Below are 21,202 nucleotides of genomic sequence, written 5' to 3'. Positions count from 1 at the left end.
GAGGTTTCTGCAAAAGCTGTATTTCCATATTACTAAATTTTTCAAGATTCTTGTGTAACATATCATTTTTGTCCGCTTTAGATGTACTATTAGATGGAATTCACAGAATTGTATTACCATTTTCCGTCGCTGAGTTAAAGAGTTGTAAACTTGATAGCTTCGATTTTTGAAAATTTTCAATGTTTACCAATTTTTAATAAAAGATTGACGACCTAAAACAAAAATTTGAAACCAACAGTCACTAGATTTTAAGTTTTTCTTTTAAATGCAACAAACCTCGTCAAGTTTGGTGCAGTGGTTGCTGAGAAAAATGAATGCTCCTTTTACATGTATTTAAATAGGAGCACCGGAGCTAAAGCTTCCTCTTAAGGTTAATGGCAACCATGGCCGGAACTGTTGCCAGCATGAAAAGTTTGAAGGTGTGATTACTGTCCATGTCTTCTGGCTGCTCATCTACGCTGACAACCCTCACAACTTCATCATTCAGCAGCTTGGTAGTGTCAACATCATTGTCACCACTTGCGTAATTGCAGGCTAGTGCCAAGTCCAACCGGTGAAGGTGCTCTCAGGAGCATGTTGTAGTCTCACACTTGTGTGATGGGCTCGTGTTGCCCAGTGTAGGTTTGCCATTGCACATTGAAACCAGGCATGCTTGAAACAGTTCACAGCCATTGATCGCTCTGTGGCCTGCCACGTGGCAGTTGCCATCTCATTTACCACACTGAGTTTGCAGTGCTGAAGCAACTGGGAGTCTTGTAAAAGAAAAATGGCCCATCTTAAACTGGCATGATAATGCTTTCACACTAGCACTATATAAATAAATTTTGAAGAATTTTGAACACAACAGGTTTCCAGTGACCTGTTTCTTTACTTATATTTTTTCCAATAACTTTGTTAAATCAGGCAAGATGTCAAACTCACTTTGTTTCCTTGAGGCTTTTGACACATATGGCTCTATAAGTATGTTTCAGGGAATCGAAAGTACCTTGCTAAATAAAAAGATTTTTTGTAAAACCGTGTTTTGCTAAATCAAGGTCTGACTATGTTTTTAGGAAAAGTGCACACCTTTTGGTGCCCTTGCAACTTTTTTTGGTTATTAAAAGTAAGTGCCAGTAAGGCATATGGGCGTGGCAGCCATGTCATCATCATGCCCAAAGCAAATGAAGTTTGTTGTCGTGACTCAAAAACCTCATTAACAATAGAGGATAGGTTGTGCTGCACCACGCAAGATCTAAAGTAGGCTTGTTTTGTCATCACGACTAAAGCTGCAATCTGTCTCACTCTGGTGGGTTACTTGTCTAGGCTGAATGAGACGGGCAGTGCACTACGAATTGAGAAGGTGCTGTACACGGGCAAGGAGGGCAAGACAAGCCAGGGGTGCCCTGTGGCCAAGTGGGTGATACGGCGCAGCAGTCCCAGTGAGAAGGTGCTGGCTGTACTGCGACATCGGCAAGGTCATCGCTGCCTGTCAGCCTATATTGTCATGGCCATCGTAGCATGGGACGGTGTCCATGCAGACATGGCCGACGACCTATATCGCACAGTTGTCCACAAAACAGTCAACTTTGGCTTCCCCACTCAGCGCCGCTGTGGCACCAATGAGCAGTAAGTTTTACTATCAAACTTGCAAGGCTTGGCTGGTTGCTTTGAAAATGTGCTCAACAAAATACTTTAAGATGCACAAGAAGGACTTGCAAGCTAAGACTTGAATACAATGTTTACTAGCAAAGAAAAAAAATATGTTGAATGGACATGTAGAAAAATTATAATGATGTTATATGAATTTGTGTAAACTGATATTATGGCACATCAAATATTCTCTATAATGAGGAAACCACTAAAAAAAAGGGTTTTCAAATAGGTGTAACTGTGAAGCATGAAAAGATAGTGTCCTTTAATACATCATGTGCTAGATCTTAGAGGGATAAACTGGCTGGGCAATCATGTTAGAAATGCCCAAGATGAAGTTATATCACTTCCTCTCCAAGTTATAGAGATTTTTGGAAAATTGCCAGTTGCAGAAAGCACAATTTAGCCCCTTCAGAGGCAAACATTATTTGCTTGACAAATCGCAATGTTCGGGTAGCTAACCGGAGGGTGTCTACCAACTGAGAATACCGGGAATTCTCAGGGATTTTGAATAGTCTGGAAATACTCAGGGAAAACTCGGGGAATTCGTGCTTCTATCGTAGAAAAGTAGCCGTAACTTTATTGAAAGAGACGAAAGTCTTGCTAATGCTAGCTCGATTAACAGAGAGGAATCTTAACTAATTGTCTTTGATGCCGTGTCGTCAGCTGGAGGAGTTGCCAGTGTACAGTCAACGACCGATTTTTCGGACGTCAGATTTTTGGAAATGCCCGATAATTTAGACGGCTTCGCGGCACCACCGCGTACACCATAGAGTCAATGTATAAGAACATATGAAATTTCGGATGCAAGAACCCTTCGCCGTCCCACTTTACAGACTTTTTGCCTTCACCGCATGTCCGAAACGGCATTCAAGAGTATTGACACAAAATTCTGAAGTCGAGTTAACGTGTGAGATCGATTTATGTGGGCACACACACATCGTCTGTGAAATATGAAGGGCGAATACAGCTCGGAACATATTTAAAATCAATTTTAAAGTATGTGCGCGCAGCCAAATGCAAAACGCAGCATCTTGTGACATCGACGTAAGAAAGGAATGTAAACAACCGAGAAAACACTATGCCACGAGTTTGCGCTGCCGTCAGGGCGGGCCCTGCGAGCAAGTTTCTCGCCGCTCCGATCGTCCCGGTGTCTTCCTTTCTTTTTTTTCCTCCCTGGTCGTGACGCTGACCTCTTTCGCCCACAAAAAGCGATTTTGACGTTTTTGTATAAATGTACTGAGTCATTAGAGTAGGTCCTTCTGATCATTAATTGACGCATCTAAGTGCTCCGTGTAAAGCCTGTAATTTATTATAAGGTTTTAAAAATTTACATCGCTGCCGATCGCATCATACTTCTCGGCGGAATTTTCAGCCGCCCCTACCCATATGACGTAAATCACCCAATTGACGTCAGCAGGGCGAGCTATCTGATTGGCTGCCCAGGGCGTGTCATAGATAATTTTTCCACCTTTATGGTGAACAAATGATGTTTGTAATAGTTGGAATGTTAGTTAATTTGTTTCTATAAAAAGAAAGTAACTGAAAGAGAATGCCCAAGAACAATTTCTCACTACACTTAAGCACTTCCAGCACACAGCAAGCGTCGTCTGCTTGTCTTACAGCGTGCTCCATTTTGACGAGAGCTCCGCGGTAAGAGTCAGTCTCAGTCATTTCGCGAGCACTATGATTCGACTTTGTTGCGTTGTGGGCTGCAAACGTAGCGACTGGCAATATCTCAAGCTGCGACATCATGTCCCTCTGCAAGGCAGCAAACGAGCGGACTGGCTGCAGCGCATTGGACTGCCGCTATGTGATTGGCGTCAAGATTTGAGAGTTTACGGTCGTCACTTTCCACCGGAAGATTACTAACACAATAGCATTTCGTGAGTCCGGTATTAGGGTAAACGCAAGCACAAGGGAACAGGACCTGGCCGTTTGACCATCTGGTTCACGGGATGAGCAGAAGCGCAAATGTGAATGGTCTGCACAGTGCAGCCACCTGGTGGCACAGAGCTCAACCACACACAGTAGCAGCAAGGAAATGTATTCTTCTTTCCTGGAGAACTTTTTGTTGGGCTAGTTGGTGCATGTTACTGAAGTACTAAAGCGCCAAACAGACGACACAAGAAGAGACACGGACGAGCGCTCGTCCGTCTCTCTTCTTGTGTCGTCTATTTGGCACTTTAGTACTTCAGTATCCTTTTTTGCTGCTGGTGTAAATTTTTGGCAAGAGTATAATCGTTAACACATCGTTTTTGTAAATGTTTACGATGTTTTACACTTGATTAGAGCAATATTAGCTCTTTGTTTGGCTGGTTAAGCTCTGCGACAACGGGTGACTGGACCGTGGAGACCGATCAGTTACGTCTACGCTAAAGTTGCTTCATCAGCTTGAGTTTATGCCACCACCGTTCCATCTAAAAGCCCAGCTCGCCTGTGGTTACCAGAATACCAGACACGTTCGGCGTCGCTACAGAATGCTCGCAATTCACGCTGCTTCAATAGCTCTCGCTTGGGGTCGACTGCCAAGCAGCTGGCGGAGAGTTAGGAGAGGCTTCGCGGGTTCCCTCCTAGAGAATCGGAAGTCGACGACATGACGTGCCATCATGACGCAGAACTAGTGAAGGCGGAGCTTAACCACGATCACTCTGCGAACGAGTTCAGGAGAAAATGCATGACTATGGAGGAGGGTAACTTGTAATTAAAAAGATTAAATTATGGGGTTTTACGTGCCAAAACCACTTGCTGATGATGAGGCATGCCGTAGTGGAGGACTCCGGAAATTTTGACCCCCCCCCCTCCCCCGAGGGTTCTTCAACATGCACTTAAAATTACGTACACGGTTGTTTTCGCATTTCGCCTCCAACGAAATGCGGCTGCCGTGGCCGGGATGCGATCCCGCCACCTCGTGCTCAGCAGCCCAACACCAAGCCACTGAGCAACCACGGCGGATGTGACTTGTAATCGTCCGTAGCCCTCTTAATATGAGACGTTTCACACAAGCTGTGGTGCGAATGATTAGCTGTACCCTATGTGTCTACAAAATTAGTCCGAACCGTTTCAGGGGCCCTTTAAGTCAAGCTAAAGTGATAGATTAGTTCTCGAGAATCTCTAAGGCGTCAATATTATCGCAAACAGAGCCTTAATAATAGAGAAATTGAGGTAAATGCAGAACATGGTTAGAGACTCCCCCGGGACATTCAAGCACTTGTCCGATGACGAAAGCACACCTCTGTTAAATTCTGCCACAAGTAGTCAACCATCCATTGCAAGAAACATCCTTATATTGTACTTTAAGACGAAATAAAATGCCACTTGTCCAGTTCTATTTCATCTTTTAAGAAACAAGAACTCATTGAAATTAACCTTGACAACGACGCAGGCGGTCAAAAGGTTTCATTTTCACTCGACTCCGCGCCGCCCACGCTTTCGCGTTTCACTAGTTTCGTTATCGCGTAGTGCTACGCTGGTTTTGCTGGCTCGCTAAACTCGCGCTAACTGCAAGTAGCAGAGAATTCAACTTCCATGTGATGCCGTGGGATACCCGAACGGTCCACGCGACTTGACCAAAAAGCAGCTGCAACGGCGGAGCCACCAGTCTGTCTTGGCTCGGTAGCGCCTTCTGTCGGTTGGGGTTTGATGGCAGCAAAGGGTGGTATATGGTGGTGATGGCGTATGCAACGTCATCCCCCCCCCCCCCCCGTTTGTGTGAAGGGAGATTTGAATTTTGAAAAAACCATCCGGACCCTTCAGATGCAATTTTCTCGTGAACTAAGTCTTTTCATGGCGCGAAACAAGGGTTGCGAGGTTGTCTGGATTGGTATTTAAGACAGTCCACGTCGACTTAGCATTTGCCTTTAGTGTCCCTTTAATCAAAGCCACCGTCGCCGCCATTTTGATTAACTTGCCGCCTCGAACCGGCGCTCTCGCACGCATATCCGCTGGTAGCCGTAGCCACCACCGCGACAACGCTAGGCCAAGCTACTTCGACGTTCGCTACTGTTACCAATTCACCGCTGTTAGTAATGGCGCCGACTCAGCCTTTGTAATCCTCGCCAATGGCTTCAAAGCTCGGGAAGCACGGCACGTTGTATTTTGCCAGTTTCTGAAAGTAAGTTTTGCTTCAATACAAAAATGTTATGCGGTGAAGCCTACGCAAAGAATTGCGGTGAAGCTTAACAAGTGTGTGAAGGGGCAATTGTCAGGTGACGCGGTATCTATTCCTTAATTTTACATGCATGCACCGGCCATCTCCCGTCACAGTACGAGCACCGGTATGCCGAATATGTGTACTGGGAGGCCTTCAGAGCTTTTTCAGACATACCTGTGGCAATTTGAGCCCTTAAGTATAGTAAAAAACTTGCATTCATTTTATGGGACTGCCCGATTTTTCGGACGTTTTCATTGCCTCTAGGGAGCCCGAAAAATCGGACGTTGACTGTACAACTGAACAAGTGCATGCCTCAAATGGTCTGTGGGGCAACTGCGCGGTGGAAGGAGGACGAGAGCAGAAAGGACTGACGCATTGAGGAATGAATGGAAAAGGAAGTGTGCTGCCATTTCTTTAAAGGAGCTTGAGCTGAAAACACAAAGTGTTGGCTGACGCCGAGATGCAGGTGTCCCTCATTCAAACCAAAATGAACTCTTTAAAAAGTTGTGCGTAGGCTGAGAATATGTCAGGAAAGTTGAGGTTGACTTTCCAGCTTCTGAGAGAGAATCTCGGTTGTGGCAAAGCTCAAGCCTCATACCATTGAGCTCTCTATCAGTTGATAGAAATAGCTCGTATTCGAAAATATTTGTTTCTGTATACATCTCCTTTTTAGTCGTATTTCAGAATGTTCGACTCGATTTGCAGTGCATATTGCCATATTTTTTGAAGATATTATATTCACTGTGCATTTGAGTAATTCCTCCCTTCTGTTTTCTTTTGGAATAAAATAAACACTACTCCTTACTGTTCAAACTGGATTAAGTTGTATTTTTATTTTTTAACGTGTTTACTAGAGAGTGGCAGTATCGGGTGACATGATGTCAGCCCGTCTTGACATAGAACAAAGTTCTGTGCCACTCAGGAAATTTTGCAAAGGAACTCAGGGAAAACCTGGAAAACTCAGGGAATTTGGACATGTCAACTTGTCAACCTTGTAATTGCCAACCTTGCCAACATTGTAATCATCAATTACCTTCCATGACTTACATTTTATTTATTTACTTTAGCCTTTGCGGCACTGCAGCTGCAATTGTAAATGCGAAGGTAACATCTGAGAATCACAAACCTTAAAGGGACACTGAAGTGAAAAATGATTTCTTCTGCATCAGTAAATTACCGTTCTACAACACCAAAAACACCACTCTTACAACGATGAGATGCTTGGTAAGCCAGAAAAAGTGCAAGAACGAAATACGGGTGGCGACGCCTACTTAAGTTCCCACACCTGGGGGCTGTGACGTCTTGGATTTTGATGGCATCTTCTAGGGCCTACTAATTATATATAGCGGTACAGATTGACTACATTATGTTCTAAAGGAACCAAATATTAAACATGGCAAGTTTCGGGAACCTTTACTCAGCCAACGCGGCCCAAATGCGAAAACATACTTTGGAATCCCTGACGTCACGCTGACATACCGGCGCTGGGGTTTCGGCGCGAAATTCAAATACTGATACTTGGACCTTCATTTTCTCATCTAATAATCAAACTATTTCTTTTAAACGACTGCCTGCAGGGTTCTCAAACAATGCTTCATTAGTCTAAACTGATTTATTGTTTCACTTTAGTGGTCCCTTTAATAAATGGAATTACTTTTAGATTGTGTTGCATTGCATACATAGACACCTCTGATTTGACCTGTGTGGGGATTGCGCAAAGTGTGTTGAAGAAAAAAAGCACTGAAAGATGGACATCTGGGTGTCTACTGCCAATGTGAATATGCAGCTGTGTAGTAGGTTCTCGTCTTTTGTTGATTTTGATTGCAATTGTAATAGGCAAACTTCTAAAACGGTTGTGTTTTAAGTGCATTGCATGTTAAATTGCTTGTTTAGTTACTGTACCAGAAATAGTTTTTGGCATTCAGGGGTTTGTCCATGTCTGTAGACAATTAATTTCACAGCAAAACTTAAAATGTTCTGTTTGTTCTAGTGCAGTACCTCTTTATTGATGTTTAGGGTGCAATAAATGTAGTAAATTTTCAGCAGAGTTCATTTGTGTCCAAAAGGGCTATGGCACAGATTGCAATTGCATGAATGGAGCAAAGCAACAATGAAATCGTATCCACTTGACAGAAACCCTCAGACTAGCACTACTTTCAACATATGCATTCCCAAATGTGCGAAGCAATACATACTGTCCCAGTGAATATTTAATTGTGAGAGCAATTACACTGGACACTCTGGGCGAATTTCCGCCCTCGGCACCGGTGCCATGATGTTCCACATAAAGTCCAAGTGCGACAAGGTTGCAGTCGCATGCCGTAGGCTGTAGGTACCAAGTGAAAGCTTGCGAGGGTGAACTGAGAAGGATGGTGGCTTGATCTCGCACGCACATGGGAAGAATGTGGGGAGGAAGCACACTGTCTTTCATTGCACAAGGCAGCAGTGGGAGGGAGGGGGGGGGGGGAGTGTACTACTGCGCAGCTCAATGTAACCGCACAGGCCCTATCTTAAAAGTAATCTGTGGTGGGTACAAAGTCTAGGCGCAGCTTCGTGTGCGCTGCGTTCTCGCTGCTCAGTTCATGTTGAACTGGGAGGCAGCACGAAGGGCAATTCACTTGCTGCTGATGCCACTCTTCCTCACGCCAGCGTTTTGACAGCAAGTGTCCACGGTCATCGAGTGAGATGTGTTCATGTTTGCCTGTGCATGCGTGACACCATGCTTGTTAGTTTAGTTCGTAAGCAAATGTTTACAAGGTTATACTGCCGATAAAACTACTATCCTTACTTTGTATAACTGTCTAATAATTTGCTGTCGTGTGTTGCAACACCACGTACCCGAGCACATGGGGGTTGGACCCTCCTGCGTCTAACCGTGCGCGGCTTTGCCGTGTCCGGGGTAAAGGGGATCCTGGGAGTTGAGCCGATGTCGGGTGTTTGGACCTTTACAGCCCCTCGGCGGAGGCAACACACCTCTTTGACCTTGGCTTCACGTAGACGGCACCCCCCAATTGACCCACCCGGGGGAAATCGGTAGTTGCCTTTTCCTGACCCCCTCTCCGTTCTGCGTCTTTCTCTCTTCCTTTCAATCTTTCCTGTCTTCTCCTCTCTTCTATATACTTCCGACTTTCTTGGCAGCGAGGGTTAACCTTGTGTGGGTGGCCAACCTTGGGTACTCCAGATTGGGTTATAGTAGCACCGTACAACTGGCGAGGGCTTGTCTTACTCGTAAGACTTGCTCCGTCCCCATGTTGGGCTCGGTGGTGGGTGGTTGGCACTGCTGCTGAACTCAAGACCCCTATATGGCTTCTATTAAACCACTTTCCCTTGATTGCCCTCTAAAAAGAGGGCGCACCGATGCAACATTTCAATTCTTTTTGAAGAACAATCAAGAACACTTCCCTAAGTACCAAGTAATCCACAGTGAAGGCAACAAGAGCGTGTGTAAATTCTCTCCCTTTTTGGTGGCGAAATGCCTTGTTAACACTATAGGACCTGGCTAAAAATCCACAAAGATGTCCAATGGAGGTCTGCTCCTTGAATTGAAGGATAAAACTCAACATGATAAAATTAATGACTTGAAATGCATTGGCGATGTAGCAGTCACTGTGTCGGCACATCGAACCATGAACACGAGCCGTGGAGTAATCTCTGAAGACGACTTCTTGGACCTTAGTAACGAAGAGCTGCTTGAAGGTTTCCAGGACTAAAATGTGATCAAGGTAGAAAGAATCCTAATCCGCAGGAACAATGAACAACTTCCAACAAAGCACATTGTATTAACCTTTGGTACTAGTGCGCTGCCTAGTAGATTGGATGCAGGCTATATCAAAGTACATGTTAGGCCGTATATCCCAAATCCTCAACGGTGCTTTAAGTGCCAGAGGTATGGGCATGGATCTCAGACATGCCAAGAAAGGCAGGCTTGCGCGAAATGCAGCTCGAATGATCATCCATCAGACACTTGACTTATCTCCACATTGCATGAACTGTGATGGAAGCCATCCAGCTTACTCCAGGACGTGCCCTAAATGGAAGAAAGAAAAAGAAATCATTGCACTAAAAGTCAAAGAAAATATAACATTTCACAAAGCAAGGAAATGTCTTTCGTACTTAGATCACACAAGCTTTTCCGAGGTGGCGCGACGGGGGGCAGCGTCACAAATGCCTCGAGAGTCTACTGCAGTCACTGATAGTGGTCCGGTAATCACTGTAATCACGGTAATCAAGAAACACATTTAAAGTCTACACACAAGAACTCCTTAAGACAGTGCATAATTTTCCATAAAGATAGAAATAATGGTAATTCTTCTTCAGGTGGTGTGGCAATCATAGCCCAAAAGTCAGTAGCATGCCAGCATGTATCACTCCAGAATTCATTTGAAGCAGTGGCTGTTCGGGCTATATTGTTCAACCAACTTATAACTATTTGCTCCACACACACACACACACACACACACACGCACGCACGCACGCACGCGCACACACACACACACACACACACACACACACACACACACACACACACACACACACACACACACACACACACACACACACACACACACACACACACACACACACACACACACACACACACACATCGCCTGATGAACGGTTTGACACAGCAGAATTTGAAAAGCTGATTGACCAGCTTCGCGAACCCTATATAGTAATCTGAGTCTTCATTGCTCACAGCAAATTCTGGGGTGACTCAAGATGTGATGCAAGAGGACGGGCAATTGAAAAGTTCCTTCTTTCATCTGGAGCCTGTCTATTTAACAAGACAGCCAACTTTTTACAGTCCTACACACAACACGTATTCTTTTATAGACTTAGCCATAGGGTCAGCATCACTTCTTCCATACCTGGAATGGAGAGTTATTAGTTATTCATATGGGAGTGATCACTTCCCAACACTCCCAGAAACAACAAAGTGGCACAATGGACCAGCTTACCTCAAAAAATGGAAACTTCATAGTGCAGACTGGTCGAAATTTAGAAACCTGTGTAAATTGGGTCCCTGGAATATGTAGACCACCTAGGTGTAGAGGAACTGACCACCTACATCACTGAACATGTCATCTGTTCTGTTAAAACTGCATCCCTCAGTCCTGCACAGATAAAGTCAATGCAAAACCATGGGGGAACAAAGACTGTGAAACCGCAAAGAAACGCCCGAACAAAGCATAGAGTAGATTTTCACGCTACCCATTGGCAGAAAATCTAATAGAATTTAAGCGGTGCAAGGCAAATGGCCGCTGTATCCGCCGAATATACAAAAGAGAAAGCTGGACACGCTACGTATCCTCCATAAACTCATACACAGATGTTAGCAAAGTATATAACAGGGTATGTAAACTAAAAGGACAACGTCCAAATCCTTTTCCTCTCATCCCTGGCTCTGGCGATACAATAGAAGATCAAGCAAACACCCTTGGTGAGCACATTCAGAGGGTATCAAGCTCCGAAACTTATACCGAAAAGTTCTTACACCAGAAAAGAATAGCTGAAAATATTCCTCTGCGTCCAAACAAGTTGTCATCAGAAGGATACAACAAACCACTAACATTCCATGAACTCAAGCTTGCCCTAGGCTCTTGTGGCAGCTCGGCTCCAGGCTCTGACACGATAACTTGTGAAATAATCAACAATCTGCCTTATGAGACCCTAAACTGCATCTTAGGTCTTTACAATAGGATTTTTGCAACTGGTCATATACCTTCATCTTGGAAAGAGGCAATAGTCCTACCAATACTCAAACACGGCAAAGACCCTTCCTTAGTTAACAGTTACAGACCAATTGCACTCCCTAGCTGCTTACTTAAGGTATTTGAAAAAATGATTAACCGTCGCCTTGTGTTCTTTTTGGAATATAATGGTATATTGGACCCTCGCCAATCTGGCTTCCGAAGAGCGATGTCTACAACTGATAATCTTGTTCTCCTTGAATCATATATATGTGATGCATTTGTACACAGCCAATACTGTCTATCTGTATTCTTTGATCTTGAGAAGGCATATGATACTGCCTGGCGATACGGTATTCTGCAAGACCTGTTGTCCTATGAAATTTGTGGTAGTATGCTGAACATTTTGCAAAATTACTTATCTGAAAGAAAGTTCCGCGTAAGAATTGGCAATGTACTATCACGCACGTTTATTCAAGAAAACGGTGTACTACAGGGAGGAGTGCTAAGTTGCACATTTTTTATAATCAAAATGAACTCTCTCCGCTCTGTTATACCATCCATGGTGTCTTATTCTGTCTATGTGGATGATATCCAAATCAGCTTTCAATCTTGCAACCTGTCAATATGTGAACGCCAGATACAGTTGAGTGTTAATCAGCTCGCGAAATTGGCAGATGAAAACAGGTTTAGATTCAGTGCAGAAAAGACTTCCAGTGTGCTGTTTTCTAGGCGAAGAGGGGTATGTCCTGACCCTTGCATTACGATGCATGGGAGAAGCCTGGTAAATAGAACAAAAATTTCTGGGTGTAATCTTTGATAGTAAGCTAACGTTCATGCAGCATATAAAACAGTTGAAGCTGAAATGTCTTAAAACTATGAACCTTTTAAAGATTTTATCTCACCAGTCTTGGGGAACAGATAGGTATTGCCTCCTATCTCCTTTTAAAAGCCTTGTGTTGTCACGCATAAACTATGGATGTATTGTTTACCAGTCGGCTTCAATGACAACACTTAAAGTACTCGATCCTGTCTATCACTTAGGCATCCGCCTGGCACTTGGTGCCTTTCATACGAGCCCTGTCCAAAGTCTTTATGCAGAGTCGGATCAGTGGCCACTGGATTATCAGTGTACATATCTTGGAGTCACCTATGCAATAAGAACCATGTTGCTAAAAGAACATCCATGCAAAGCACTCATAAGTGATCAGTCTACAAATCAGTTGTATTTAAACAGGCCGTCACATGCGCCGCCGTTCCCATTACCAGTAAAATCTGTTGCGGAAAAACTTGGAGTAGTTTTCACAGATCTGCAGGAAAGTGACTACATTGAACTCATCCCACCTTGGGAGCAATGTACAGTCTCCTGTGACTTGTCCTTTACAGAACTTAACAAAAAGAGTTGTCCAAATGCCCTCATCCAGCAACATTTTTTGGCTCTTGAAGACAGGTATAGATCTATGGCATTTTTCACTGATGCTTCAAAGTCTGCAACTTCGGTATCATGTGCAGCCCATGGCCCGAACTTCTCCAACTCTAAAACCTTGCATAACCATAGCAGCATCTTTACAGCGGAAGCGTATGGTATTCTGATAACTGTTGAATACATAGTACAGCACAAAATACAAAAGTCTATGTATAATATACACAGATTCTTTAAGCATTGTCACAGCCCTGTCCTGTGGTAAAGCAAGCCGAAACCCCATATTAAACATGCCCCTTAAACACATTCACGTAGCGTATAAACAAAACCTTGCTCTTGTATGCTGGGTGCCAGGCCACTCTGGGATTGCAGGCAATGAAATGGCAGACAAAAATGCTGGACAAGCGGCTCATCGGGATACCGTTGATTTAAGCTGGATACCTGGTGTGGACATGAAACCTGTGATACGAAAGGCGCTCCGTAATCATTGGCAAGCTGAATGGGACAAGGAAGTTGAAAATAAGCTGCACCTGCTCAAACCGCAGTTAACCAAATCTTTTCCACTGAAGCTTGATAGACACACCGAAGTCACCCTGGCACGACTCAGAATAGGTCACACTTATGGCACACACAAATACCTCTTGACTGCAACTGACCCACCGACATGCACTCGCTGTGGTGGGAACTTAACCGTCCTACATGTCCTCATTCAATGTCCTGAACTTCATTGAGAGCGAGTGGCTCATTTTAGGGAACTTTACTCAAATCATATACCCCCATCCCTCAATGTTCTTATCAGAGGATGCATTTTTTAACTTTAAAAGAGTGCTTAATTATCTTGCAGAAGTTAACTTTCTAGACATCATCTCATATCATCCTAACCATCAGATTGTGCCTCACAGGTGAGATACAGTCTGATGCATAAAAATATGTCTGAGCTCTCGCACTTTTTGCGTAAGCAAGAATTGTACAGCAAGGGACTTGGACAATCCACAATAATTTAACATGTGTGCCTGTAACCAATGCATTTAATTCCCTATATTTATCTTAGTAATTATATTAGAATTCATGCACTAGTATTTATAAATCTGTCTTATGTGTAGGCCTCTATACAGCCTTTATTTTAAGTCATAGCCCTAAACTTACAATTTTACTAAACCAAAACACATGTCCTAGCGCTCTTTGGCCTTAGTTGCCCTTGCGCCAATAAACTTCAATCATCATCATCATCATCATCAATAATTTGCTGTCGTAATTGACGTTTCCCCTTTAGAGTGAAACTGCGCATCTTTTTCTTAGAAGTATCTCTTGCATGCTGCAAAGTTAGGTGGAATGCCAGTGTATTCTATAGTAGATATTGGGGAATGATATCTTGAAATTAATGTGTGTGAATGCCTTCATTTGGTAGGAAAGGTCCTTGTGAACACGTCCAGGTGAACAAGTCCTTGTAGACAATTAGTTTTTACACTTTACAATGGAAACATATTTTAGTGTTATAACATTTTAGTGTGGTCGTTGTTGTGAGTTGTCTGAACAATTAAAAATTTTCACCATATGCTTGACTGGAAAGGTACCAAGTGATCACTTGAGAACTTTGATAGAGAAATGCTTGTTTTCCTATAATTTAGTCTCATGTATCGTGTCTGAAGTGTATCACATGCCCTGTGTTAGCATGCTCGGATGGTCAACTTAAAAAGTAATCAAATGCCAAAAAAGAATTTCTTTTTTTCGTTAACATGGAATGGACAGGTGATGACTGCCATTCAAGTTCATTGCCCACATGTCTAAAGTTTTTTCTGGACGAACCAGCCATTCAGTTCGATGTTTGCGGCCTCATACATTTCAAAGTGGTGTGGGCAGATAGAGAACAGGGCTGGTATAATGTAGGGATTCCTTTCACTTGATTCTATTCCTTTCTTATCATCAACCATTCATGATTAGCCAATATCCTAATTATAGTATGGGTGGAGTACGGCTCGGGCCACTGACGAAGTGGAAAAAAAAGAAGCATTGGATTAGAAACATTACATTATCCCAACCCAGGTCGCAGCATCAGAGGAGAGCAAAGTGGCGGGTTCAATCAATGAACACATGCATGTGCAGTGAATCATTATGACAAAAGGGTCTTCATATGAATGAAAGTGTAAAGGTTTAGAAGTCAGCATGCTGGACTGACAAATTTACATACATGGCTCGGCACTGTGTAGAGAAAGCAGAGTGGGTTTTCACATGGTATCACATTGTGCAAATTAACTTTTTTGGGATGGGGCAAAGCATGACTAATTGATGTAGTGATGAGTGACCACAAACACACATGATGCATAATAAAAAGGAAACTTCGTTAAGGAAGTAACATGCAACACGTCTCGGAGGCAGCTTTGACAGTATTTTGTAGGCATCATGTACTGGCCACCACATATAAAAGCAACCTTTATTCTCCTTAGTTTTTAAAATTACGTATGCATGATGTACGCAGCAATTTGTTTTATTATCGTGAATATCAAGTATTTGTGATGCATATTCATGGTACTTACATATTCACGGTACTTACATATTCACGGTATATGTTTGTATTCTCAATACATGCTACTTATTCATAATAAATGTTCATAGTTGCCATTATGTATCCATGTTGCAGTTGCAATTTCTTGCTGTGTTTGATTTTGATATTACTTGTTCTACTTGTTACTTGTTTTCTTTTTTTTCAGACGAACTTGTGCATGCCAAGGAGCAGACTCGGAAACCTGTGGAGCTTCCTTTTCATTTGGCTGCTCATGGAGCATGTATTATAATGGCTGCAAGTATGCAAGGAGCAAATCTGTTCGCAAGTTCAAGCTTTCAGAACAGTCTGAAGTATGTGAAACCTTTGAAGCATGATTATCACATCTGCTTGCTTTTGCTGGGTGTCTTGTAAGATCCTTTTAGTGCTTGTCGTGGCCTTTTAGGTGTATTTTCATCCCAGCTTGCTTACAACTCACTTAACCCGTTAACCCCCAATCCTGTGCTGTTCTCATCATGGGAGGTTGTACTAAGATTGCCAGTGACACTCGTTGAGCCCGATGTTGTGCCGCTCCCACTGCCAAAAATGAATTACGGTCGGCATTGAGGGGAAAGCTACCCTGAAGAGTGGCTTTGTTTTTAGCATTTTTGTGTTAATTCTAACCGGAAACCAACTAAGTAACAAATTTTCAGAATCAGAATGACATAGAAAAAATTATGACTACACAAAAAATTTGAGAAATTTGGTGAGTTTTTTTTTGGAATTTACTTTTATGTAAATTCTCGTTTTCAGAAGTCCTTTCTTATCATGAAATTCCAAGTTGGACAGCGTTCATTTAGCCCTGCAGCTGTCAGTGCTAATGATCAAAGCATCCCAAAAGTTATCACAACCATTTTTTAACGTGAAGCAGCATTGCAGTATAGAATATATCTAGTCTTTGACTATATTTTCTCATTGGCTTTAACAAATTTAGCTATATTCGAAAACATGTAGGAATTATAATGTACACTGTATCACAAAATAAGTAGAGGCCCATCTGCTATTATAGGCTATGGACGACTGACTTTTATGTTTTTGTGATAGGGTTGGGTGTACAATGTGGGCTCGCATGCTGAATGAGGCTTATGTTAAAATAAACTCTAGGTTCTTCTAAAATATTCTACTTATTTTGGGCGATATTTGGACAAGCTGTGCCACTTATGTGGGTTTGTCTTGAGAGGGTTATCTGCTTGTTGGCCTACATTCACCTGGTCACCTTGCTTTCATGTGACAAGTGACATTGCCATGTATAGCAAGCAGTGATAAGATGACTGCTATGTTAGGACTCTTTGTGTAACCCTTCTGTTGACTTAAGTAACAAGAATGTCTTAAAACAGAAATGTTATGATTGCGCAGAAAAATTAGATGTTACAGGTCTTGTTACAGTTTTGAAAATGTAAGAAGGTATCCCTTTATACAGCTAAACCTCGATATAACGAACTTCAGTATAACGAAATTCCTCATATAACGAAGTATTTAACTTTTCATAACCTCTTGTCCATAGAACACCATCTATTTAGAACCTCAATATAACGAAATTTTATTGCCATCGCAAAGGAATGCCAAGACAATAAATGGAAACTTCCGCGGACGCAGATAATCAAATAATTGGATTACAAGCGGCTGCTTGCAATCGCACCTCTCAAATCGTGTGCCGCGACAAGCGATCGCCGAAGTGGAGCCGCATCATGTTTTGTATAAAGTCCAAGTGCAATAATATCCTATCGCGCCCCGCACATTGTATGCTTTAGGTGCGAGTGAAAGTGTGCGAGTACGAGACAAAAAAGATGGTGGCTTCACGAGTGATGCCTTCCCGCGTGAGCAAAGGGAAAGATAGCGAGGGCAGCGAGCTCACGGTAACGCGATCAAGCGTGCGCGAGGGGGCGGGCACGCGCTTGATCTAATTAAAAATGTTGCACATATGTGTGCACATGTGCCACTTTGATCATCTTGTAATGCAGATTACTGACTTGGCAGTTCGGTAATATAAACCTAGTTTTAAATAATAAATTTTGCAGTGGGATATGGGCAGCTACTCATAACAATAACTGTCTTACTTTGTGACATGTAGGAACAGGAGCTTGAAGATAAGCTGCAGCAATTGGCTACTGACATGGCTCCCCTGTATGCTAGAGTTGCACCAGAATCGTACAAGAACCAGGTATGTTTTCATTTTTGTTGGTCTACACAGCTGTTGCTTTTTGAAAAATAATTTCGGTACAAAATTTACCCTTTTTCTTGTTTTTTTTCACAGACTGAGTTTGAGTCTGAGGGGATATCGTGTAGGTTGGGCTTGAAACCAGGAAGGCCATTTTCAGGAGTCACAGCCTGTGTGGACTTTTGTGCTCATGCTCACAAAGATCTACACAACATGAATAATGGCTGCACTGTTGTGAGTATCTTTTAAGAAGTTGATAATTTCAATGTTGTCGAATTGTTTTATGTGGTTGCATAGATTGGGGGGGGGGGGCTGCTTGTGCTTTGAAGAGAATGTTATGCAAGTTGCTACAGGGCAATCCACTGTTATGGAGAACACCTGATTAGATTTCTAGGATTGATAGCATCTCAGTTTTTGCATAAATGGGAAGGAATGTTGAAATTATATTGGCTTGAACAGAAATGGGGTGTTTTCACTAAGTGGATGACCCTGTTCATTCATAGAACACAAACTGATAAAAACGACAAGCTCAAGCTTGTTCTAGTAGCCAGCTTAAGCATCTCCTGTATGCTGGTGCAATACTGCCAGTGTTGTGAATCGGTGATTTTTTTTCCATTGTTAATGTAGCCAGGGACTCAAGATACTGCCATGAAATCTAGTTTCTTTCATTGGCAGTTACGTAAAGATTGCCTAGTTTTTTTTTTTTACATGTATCTCCCATGCAACTATTTAAGATGATGTCAATGTCATCTCAGCACTTCATCTATTTCATCAAATCAGCACTTTTGCATGTGTCCCTGTGTCTTGTCGTCCTTTGCAATGTTTTCACCCCGTGTTTCTATCACTAATTAACTTCATGATTATTACATGTTCACATCACCTTGCATGACTACCAGCACATCCTTGCCCTCAGGAGGCACCTTGGCACTAGATGCTGGAGATATCAATTCCCACAGTGCCTCTGTAGATGCCTTTCCTCTTTGTAATCACAAGCCCAATTACATTGCAAGGGGAGGGAGGAGGCCTTCTTAGTGGAGGTTTTAATTCATATTAGGTAGGTCTTGTTTTGCACTACGAGCACAATTCTTAAATGCATATTTGGCTTAATGCTTTTTCAGGTAGTGACATTGACAAAATATCGCGGGTTTGAGAAGGGTGACGATGAGCAGCTGCACGTGCTTCCATTGTATGTACTTGACGCAACTGATGAATATGGGAAAAAAGATGGATTTTATGAGAAGGTGAGTGCTTTTAACTGCAGATATAAAAGGCCAGGAAGTGTAGAGGGTGTCTGTTGTGAATGTGTGCTTGTTTTTACTGAAAGTGGCCATGACACAGTCATCCAACTATTCTCAGTTTGTAATCATAACTGAGAGTAGAGGGGTCAATATGGCTATACATGCAAAAAGAATAGGGCTCTCAGGTTGCATTTCAACTCGAAATTTCAATTTGAAATCGCTGCCTCGAAACCCCTCCCACCAACAGCAACACCAACATTTTGCATGAATCCGCCTTTTGCACTGTGGTGCCACCTTAGCGTGCCTCTGCCTCCGTGGGCCATGGTTCGCAGAGGCACGCCGCATGAAGCGAGCTGAAATGATTTTGTTCATTTGTTAGTCATTGTAATTTTAGTTTTGTGCGACTGGATACTTCCTGGGCAGGAAACCTAGGCCGGCAACGACTCTGGCGTGACTTACAAATGCAAGTCGTCAAAATATGATGACAGGCTTTCGTGCAGCTATGCAAAAAAACCCGTCAGCATGCGATGCGACTCTGAATGAATACATTGTCCCATGACAGGATTGCCACAGCACCTGCGCTTGTATTGCTATTATTTCTGTTTAGTCATACTCACTAAGAAACCAAATATGTCTCGAAATTTGAAATGCACCAACATCAGCACTCGCCAGCCGCCCACATCAAGTTCAAGCTGGGGTCGATTCCACTCAGCGGAGGTTGGCCATATCGTAGCAGCAGAGTTCATGCATTTGCCACGGTTAGACCTGCACTGAATGTGCACTAATAGGATGATTAAACCTGCTTTTATAGCTCAGTTTTGACCATAGTGGCCATAGCTCTTTAAAGGGGCAATACTGCGCACAGAGTATTTATGCAACACAAGAACGGCACATTTGTTTATATTGGCATGTGCATGGACACTGCTTGCTGTTCGCTTCGAGTAAAGTAGAAATTGTGCACTGCTTATGCATAATAATGATGAAATGCTCAAAATATATATGAGCACCTCCCATTTGCATTACAGAAGCGTATCACACTGAGACAAAAAGGCATGAGCGTCCCAGGCACTTCGAAAACTGTGACAATGAGGTACGACCGTGTAGTTGCCGTTTTCGCGAAAGCGGGTACTGCTGATTTTTACAGGTGGTCTATACTTTTCATGTTATTCATCAGCCATATATTTTGTGCGTTTGATAACGTATTGCTAGAGTAAACTCTGTGCACGTATATGCTCATTTACAGAGCATGTATAGCTACCAAATGAAAATGCAGACGCCTGCCCAACTCACATGGCATCGAGTGATGTTGTTTATGTTGCAGTATTGAAAGGGCCATCATTTGTTCGCTGTTTGGCATAAGAGGCAAACTGTGTTTCTTGGTAATTAATATATTTGTCAGCATAACAATAAACACAGATCTACCACTCCATGTAGTTGCACTTCGTTCATGGAAGTGCCGGTGAGTGCGGCCGACAGCTATTGATCGAGAACAGCGATGTACCGCGGTGTTGGCACTGCACCGTATCACTGCTTCTCACTTTTTGTGTGTGCATCGTACTATGCTAAGAGTGGTTTACTTCAAGTCAGTATGACCAGGACTGAAATATAAAAGCAGTTTACTTCGTCGTACTTGCTTATCCTATGTTTCAGGTCCACTGGTAGTGGACAAACTCGTAGGATGTGTTAGGCCTAATGAAGCTGCGCTGAACGAGATCGGCACTGCCTCAAACTCGATGTAGACGGCTGGCAAGGGCTGGAAATCGTGCATTTCAACTTCGGAAGTACGTTCTGACTCAATTTGAGCGTCAATAAGTAGATATGCAAGTGCAGTTGCATGCGACATTCGCATTGATGGTGCGATGTTCTCATTCGGCGGCCGATCGATCGCACAGCGGTCGGCACACTGGTTTTGTCAGCATCGTCGGCACAAAAGCCTGTCACACTATGATGACTCACTGGTGTCACTCGCGTTGTCGGTTGCGTCTTCTTCATACTAGTGTGACAATAGAAATTTCCCACTGACACAGTCTGCCAACTAGTTGGCCGAATGTTGGCGTCGGTGTCAGGTGCACTTCTTATTGACATTGGTGTCGAGTCGGCCTATATTGTAACATACTGCACGTTAACTGAGTATCATTGTGAACAGCTGAAGTTTCTACTGAAACACAGCGCAAATACCGTGTCGTCGGCACTGCACCGACGATTTAAGACTTTGCGTCCCCGTCAACTATGCTGCAGGCTGCCTGTGCTATTGAATACACGTGCGTCATCTGCCGCACGAACCGCCGACGCCGTACAAAACATTTCCAACACTCACCGCTAGGATACAGTGCATGCACACTCGGATCATGCAAAAGGCAGATTGTGTGACA

The 21,202-nt window shown here is 43.1% G+C and overlaps 1 protein-coding gene across 4 annotated transcripts in view; it reads left to right on the top strand.

Annotated features, from left to right (window-relative positions):
- Tet (Ten-Eleven Translocation (TET) family protein) overlaps positions 1-21,202 on the top strand; it is a 214,941-nt gene that overhangs the window by 167,827 nt on the left and 25,912 nt on the right. For all 4 annotated transcript variants that reach the window (XM_075694244.1, XM_075694247.1, XM_075694245.1 and 1 more), the window contains 5 exons: positions 1,303-1,605; positions 15,604-15,748; positions 17,506-17,595; positions 17,689-17,826; positions 18,711-18,833. In XM_075694244.1, coding sequence (XP_075550359.1) covers positions 1,303-1,605; positions 15,604-15,748; positions 17,506-17,595; positions 17,689-17,826; positions 18,711-18,833 — 799 coding nt within the window. The remainder of the gene's footprint in view (positions 1-1,302; positions 1,606-15,603; positions 15,749-17,505; positions 17,596-17,688; positions 17,827-18,710; positions 18,834-21,202) is intronic.

Source organism: Dermacentor variabilis, chromosome 1 (genome assembly GCF_050947875.1).
Source record: "Dermacentor variabilis isolate Ectoservices chromosome 1, ASM5094787v1, whole genome shotgun sequence".
Taxonomy (NCBI): Eukaryota; Metazoa; Arthropoda; class Arachnida; order Ixodida; family Ixodidae; genus Dermacentor; species Dermacentor variabilis.
This window is presented reverse-complemented; position numbering and strand designations above follow the sequence as displayed.